Here is a 7161-nt window from a genome sequence, read left to right on the forward strand (position 1 = left end):
GTTGGATGACTGGAGCTTTATGAAAACATCTTTGTTGTTTTCTCAGTAGCTAGCCAGTCTTCTGATGCTCATGTATGCTCTGTATTGCTCAACCCATGTACTTCTTTCTCTCTGTGTTTACTTTCATAATGGTAGTAGATGAAGTTGTAATCTTGAAACACCTCTAAGCTCAAGGACAGATTTCAGCAAAATAAAGATCTATATTAAAGTCTAGGCCAGGGGTGGGCAACTCCAGGCCTCAAGGGCCGGTCTCCTGCAACTTTTAGGTGTGTCTCTACTTCAACACACCTGAGTCAAATAATGAGGTCGTTAGCAGGACTCTGTAGAACTTGACTGCACTTAGGAGGAGATTAAGTAGTTGGATTCAAGTGTGTTGGACCAGAGAGACATCTAAGAGTTGCAGGACACCAGCCCTGGTCTAGGCCTCGCTATGGATCAGGTCCAACTAAAAATCCTCTTCTGTACAAAACTCTACATTCCATGTCTAAAATTTTTAGCCGATATATGTAATTACCCAGGGTTAAGCTAACTTCTTCAAAGCGATTCAGCACATTTGCTGGGCCACATAAGTCCACTGACGACATCAAGAAAGCAGTAGTAGCATTCAAAATAAAAGTACTCTCACACCTTTATCAGTTTAATAGGATTTACACCTTTCTTACAAACTCATGCCAAAGGTTGTGTGTGGGCTGACAACCTTTGGATGGATGGTGCCTGTAAAATGTCCAGGTCTACCACAGATAATGTGTTTTGTATACGTCGACATACCGTCATTGCTGTGACCCATAATGAGCTGATTACGATGCTGGACACACACCAACAGTTATGTTATTTTAATGCTCACATAATTAATACGGAAATAATACATCATAGATTAAAACATGTCAAGCTCACCACTGCTGTTCATATACTGCTAAAGGACCATTGTCACCTGCAGTATGAGAACAGTGCTTCTGTACTGGATGCATACTTCAGTGTTTTATAGGTTATTGTTAATTTGGAAAAAAGATATTAGAGGATGGACGGATCAGAAAGAGTTTTCATCATGGTCACATGATTTGGGGAACAAATAACTTATAAACAGCCTTTCTTTTAGACATCATATTCATTACTGATGTGTATGATCCTGCAGTCATAGAGGTAAAGATGTTTCTCCAGTTCACACATATATAAATTAATAATCAGACTAGCTGCTTTTGGTTGAAGGTTAAGTAGGAACTGTAACATTTGTCGGTATAATAGATTTCTCTAATACATCAGTAGGTTGGCAGCAGATTTAAGACATCATATTTAAGAGATTACATATCTTAGTGTAGGGTCAGCAGTCCACTTTTCTATTTTCACAGAACCTCTCCTTGGAAAAATAATTATCTTTTTATTTAATAAATTAGCTGCTAAAGATAATTATCAAGTAAAACTTTAACTATTGTTGATCAAATGTGAAAAATAAATAAATACCAATAACCAATAATGACTACTTCTGCCACCTTATAAATGAAGTTCAATCTGGAGAGACTCAGACAGAGAAAGAAAGCGATTTAAAAAAGTTTAATGACAGATAAACATTAAAGTCATTTGGCGTTTAGGCCCCGGCCAAGGACGTCGAGCTGGAACTTCAATAAGCTTGATAAACATTCCTGATGCTGCATAGGAATGTAGTCCCCCCGGGGCCTATACTGGTGGCGGAGGTCGAAGAAGGATGTGGGCTGAAGAGCCGGGAGCTGAAGGTGGAGATGGGGCGGAGGTGGGTTGATTGCAGCTGGTAAGTGGAGGAGGCCATGGATGAAGGTCCTTATCAACTGGAGCTTGATCAATGATTGGCCATGGCGTGGCTTGATCCAACGCTGATAGGTCCAGGGTGATGAGAGAGAGGTGCTGATTGATGAGGCAGGTGAGGCTAAAGAGTCTTCCAGATTGAATTTGGGCCAAAGCTTCATTTGCCATTTAATGTTATTAGTAATTAGTCTTGTTATGTCATTTCACATGAAGAGCATTAGTTTCAGTAGAGCTCAGTTATACGTATGGTCAATTTAATGACTGTTTAAAGTCATGAATTTATTGAGCATTAAATGCAGGTTTCCTGCAGAGTTGAGTATCTGTCTCTCATGCTCCCTCTCTCTCTTTCTTTGTTTCTCAGGTTGATTTTTACACCAACACTGCACATCATTGGGAGGCATTTTACTCTTACTGTTGTTGAATTAACCCCTATAAGGTCCACATGCTCCAACACTGTTTATTTGACACTTTACTGGATTTTACTGTGTAGTTACACAGTAAAATTAACACATTATTAATTCCACACATAATGTACAGATCCTACATTCCTGATTGCCATAATGATAATCGGAGGAAACCTAGTTAAGTTTTACATATACTTTATTTTTGGCATTAAGAAAACTGTATGGAACTGAAGTAGTTCAGCTGTGATTTTGGTTTTGCTCCCAGTCTAAAGTCATATGTGATTCTGCTGAACAGGTTAGTCCAACCCAAAGTCAATGCTGCCATCTGACCTTCACATGGCTGTGCTGCTAGTTGCTGCAAAAAAACTTAATTACTTCATGTTTATTTTGATAGTATTTTTGGAACCAGTTTGACTAACCTTATTACCATGCTTTTTGTAAGCAAGTCTGTCTGCGTGTGAACCTACAATATAACTCCTGTTAATGCATTTCTAACAGCTTTCAACCAAAGACATTATGACAAGAAATCAATATATGTGGATCAATCCTTTCCTAATGTCAAATTTAAAATGTATCTATTATAAAAATGAAGAAAAAAATCAATATGTCCTGTCTTTAATGCATTAATTATGTCAGAGAACTTCAGTCATATATGAACTCATAGATTCCAGATAAATCTGGGCTGTTTAATGTATCAGTGCTTGAGGCCTACAGCACTGTTAGCTTTTAATGTTGTACCTCCTTTATCACAGGAACAAACTTGAATCAGGGCAAAAAATTATTTCTCTGTTTCTCGGTGTTGAAGCATTTAATGATCTTATTTCATTTAACAATTATCAGCAAGTTTATTTTAAAATTGATGAACAATTAGCATTATTAACTACAGTACATCAGTCCTTAGGATTCTGTAATCTGTTACACACCATGTTTGGGAATAATACCTATTTGTTTCTCCTTCTCCTTAGTGTCAGTTTTAGCAGTTTTTAATATTATTAATGTTTTAATTGTCTATATTATCTTGTATGTAGTATGAATTTATGGTGCATTTATTTATGTATCAGGGTCTGGACTTTAACTTGTTCATTGCAATTATTTAATTATGATTTTAATGTGTCCTAACACAATTAAACACTTTTTTTACATACAAAATCCTGAGCCATAACCTTTGTATTCATACCTCTAAAGCTGACACACAAGTGTCTGAAAAACTATATTGTTGTTTAAGTTCATCAAAAAGGACTTAGCCTATCAGCGCTGCTATTCTAGTGTAAAATAGCATCTCAACTCTAAACAGCAACACAGATATTCCGCATCCACAGTCCCCATTTCTGAAGTTTTATTTTTTTCAAAAAAGTAAAAAAAAAAAAAAAAAGATGAATCAGGGGTTCCTGCACCATTTTAAAGAGATATAATAGCACTATGCACCACTATGATGGTTAAATAACCTAAATAACTCAATAAGAACAAATATCTTTGTTGTTGAGCTCATTTTCTCTTTGTTAATAATAATTTGTTAATAATAATTATTATATTATTATAATTATTATCCTAATAGTATAATATATTATACTATTATAATAATTATAATAATATAATTATAATAATGATTATAATTATATAATTATTAAAATAATTATATAATAATACCTAGAATTAGTTTTCAGAATCTAGAATTTCTTCTATTTCTGGATTTTTAAGTGAATGACAGGAAGTTTTTACTTTCTCTTAGTTAAATTTTGTGGTTTTTCCCTGCAGATACCTTGATAACTGGACAGGTCTGAAAGCACTGAAAGATGTGGACATGGAGCTGTACCCTGGGCTACAGAGACTGTGAGTACTAAAGTATTTGTACACATGTTTCCGTATGCAGAATAACATTGTTTGTGTTTTAAATAAATCCCCAGCTGGCCATAAAAATATTTTTGCCTCCATTCATCTGGTTCATTGCCAGCAGTTGCAATGCATTTTTTGAAAGTGAGCTTGATGAAAAGACCTCCCAAAAAATATTTAAAAAATGAAAAATAAACCTCAAATATTGTCTTTAGAAGATTTTCATTAAATGTTAAACTATGTGACAATTAGCTCCTTTTAAAAAATGATAAAGTTTGAAAATTGTTGAGATTTCAGTGATGGTAAATTCCAGCCATGGTATCCTCTTTCAGTAGGAGGGCTTTACCTTTCAGGACAAACTAAAATTAACCTTCTAGGACCAAGTCAAAAGTATTTATTATCAATATAAATGTTATATCTCTGAAGACAGATATTCATCAGAGATATCAGATATTGGAATATGGTCTCATGGTTACATTCCATCCAGCCTGCCAAATTTACCAAACGTGATGTTAAGAAATTTTTTTTGCCAACAGCCATCAGCATCTTCGATAACTCTGAAGAATCTAAATTAATGAGTTACAACAACATTTAATTTCTCTTTGGGATTAATAAAGTATTTTTCAATATGAATTTGAATTGAATTGAAGTAACTTGGCCATCTGCTCGTGTTCCAGATGTCCTGAGGTTCATTCAGATGAGCCTCCGAAAGCTGAACCTGTGCTGGTGTTTCTGTTTAGACAGAAGAGTCGTTCTCCTGGGAGCCTAAAGGAGCCATGATAGTTTAGGTTTTTAACATTACTTCATAATTTCTAACATTTAACATGCTAGCTGAGGCCAATCAAGCCTGAGATAAACCCTTTGGAGTGTTTATTGTATTAACACGTGTGTGATCTGTCTTCTCCCTTTTTTCAAATGTGTGTTTAACAGAACTATCACCCGAAGCAGCCTGCACACACTCCATCCTCGGGTTTTCTCCAAAAACCTTAATTTGCGCTACATGTGAGTCCACAAAGTCCTGCTGTGCCTTCTGAACTTTGGAGCAACACAATGCTTCGTTTCAGTGACGCGTCAGTATTTCTGAGCTTTGCAAATGTATTTCATCTCCTCAAACTTGTCCGCATTTGTAAAATTTCCTCCACAAACTTATGAGCCAGACCAACATAACAAGTGCGCAATTATAAAGTGGAAAAAAGTGACTGAGTAACATCTAAAATTTCTGCCCCCTTTCTGTGAAACCCTTAAATAACATTCAGTCCAACCATTTGCCTTCAGACGTCCCCTGAGCAGCAAACAGTAAATTACTGAACAATCCAATGGAAATACCATATTTTCCGCACTATAATGCACACCGGATTATAAGGCGCACCTTCAATGAATGGCCTATTTTAAAACTGTTTTCATATATAAGGTGCACCGCATTATAAGGCGCATAGAATAGACGCTATAGTAGAGGCTGGAGTTACGTTATGCATCCACTAGATGGAGCTGCACTAAAGGATGAATGTCTAAATCCACTTTGTTGACATACAGAATGTCAACAAAACAGTCCGATTCCGGTCGGCGAGGAGAGCCTTCCGCGACTGGGCTGGAGCGTGGCCAGACAATGGTCACCCTTCTCCATTCGCGCACAGCATGTTCGTGGAGAACATGGTGCTAAATGACCTGCAGACAACCTAATTCTAGACAGTCAGTAGGTAGATAGGTCAGTCAAACTTTATTAACAAACCAGTGTTCTGACAACTATCCCAGCATGCACCGCGTGCTTCTTCTTCTACGGGCGAAAAGGAAGTCGGCTGCTGCTTACCGTACATGCTAGACCTGTTGTGGCTTAATATTGGTCCATATATAAGGCGCACCGGATTATAAGGTGCACCTTCAATGAATGGCCTATTTTAAAACTGTTTTCATATATAAGGTGCACCGCATTATAAGGCGCATAGAATAGACTCCATAGTAAAGGCTGGAGTTACGTTATGCATCCACTAGATGAAGCTGCACTGAAGGATGAATGTCTAAATCCACTTTGTTGACATACAGAATGTCAACAAAACAGTCCGACTCCGGTCGGCGAGGAGAGCATTCCGCGACTGGGCCGGAGCGTGGCCAGACAATGGTCACCCTTCTCCATTCGCGCACAGCATGTTCGTGGAGAACGTGATGGTAAATGACCTGCAGACAACCTAATTATAGACAGTCAGTAGGTAGATAGGTCAGTCAAACTTTATTAACAAACCAGCATTCTGACAACTATCCCAGCATGCATCGTGTGCTTCTTCTTCTACGGGCGAAAATGAAGTCGGCGGCTGCTTACCGTAGATGCTAGACCTGTTGTGGCTTAATATTGGTCCATTATATATAAGGCGCACCGGATTATAAGGCGCACTGTCGGCTTTTGAGGAAATTGAAGGTTTTTAGGTGCGCCTTATAGTGCAGAAAATATGGTAATTATCAGAGATCAAAGCAATATTCTGTTTTTATTTATGATATTTTTCTCTTTTTGTTCTCTAAATATTAACTTTCGAATTTCTGCCATATGCACCTTTTCGGTCTCTGCCTTTCTGTCGATTTCTCCCTTAGAAACCTGTCTATGAACCCCATGTTGAAGACTCTGTCCTGGCATGTCTTTGAACATCTGCAGCTAACAGCACTGTAAGTCAGCCCTGGATTTGTTTTTTTCACTGACCTGTTGTTAGTACACCTCTAGGTGTATCTGCATGACAATAGTTTCTCTCTCCAATTCAATCCTCCTGCCTTATAAGTTAGTAGGTGGATGAATACAGGCGTACAAAAATGTAGTCAGAAAAAATATTTTCCCATTTTATTTCAGACTTATCCTGCTGACTTATCCTTGACAAAATATTTCAGACAGTGTTGGGTCAAGACCACCTAACCCGAGACCAAGACAAGACCAACACCAGAGTGTATCGAGACCGAGACAAGACCAAGACTTTTTGGGTCTGAGACCAAGTCAAGACCAAGACCGAGGGAAGTCAAGACCGAGTCAAGACCAAGACCAGTGCCCCATGCTACATGATACGATAAAATGTGAAATATGATCAAAATTACTTCTCAAATTGATCTGAAACATCCATATTCCCATAAAAACACCTAGATATTAAATACTTAATAAATTTAACCAATATTAAAA

The 7161-nt window shown here is 37.4% G+C and overlaps 1 protein-coding gene across 4 annotated transcripts in view; it reads left to right on the top strand.

Moving 5' to 3' along the window:
• LOC103130161 (NT-3 growth factor receptor-like) overlaps positions 1 to 7161 on the top strand; it is a 42712-nt gene that overhangs the window by 9729 nt on the left and 25822 nt on the right. For 2 of the 4 annotated variants that reach the window (XM_007541487.2, XM_016665716.1), the window contains exons 1-3: positions 3905 to 4010; positions 4941 to 5012; positions 6591 to 6662. The exons of the other annotated variants lie outside the window; for them this stretch is intronic. In XM_007541487.2, coding sequence (XP_007541549.1) covers positions 3982 to 4010; positions 4941 to 5012; positions 6591 to 6662 — 173 coding nt within the window. In that variant the 5' untranslated portion in view covers positions 3905 to 3981. Of the gene's footprint in view, positions 1 to 3904; positions 4011 to 4940; positions 5013 to 6590; positions 6663 to 7161 lie in introns of those variants that run through there. 4 annotated transcript variants of the gene reach the window in all.

The sequence above is a fragment of the Poecilia formosa genome, unplaced genomic scaffold, assembly GCF_000485575.1.
Source record: "Poecilia formosa unplaced genomic scaffold, Poecilia_formosa-5.1.2 Scaffold611, whole genome shotgun sequence".
In the NCBI taxonomy this organism is placed as follows: Eukaryota; Metazoa; Chordata; class Actinopteri; order Cyprinodontiformes; family Poeciliidae; genus Poecilia; species Poecilia formosa.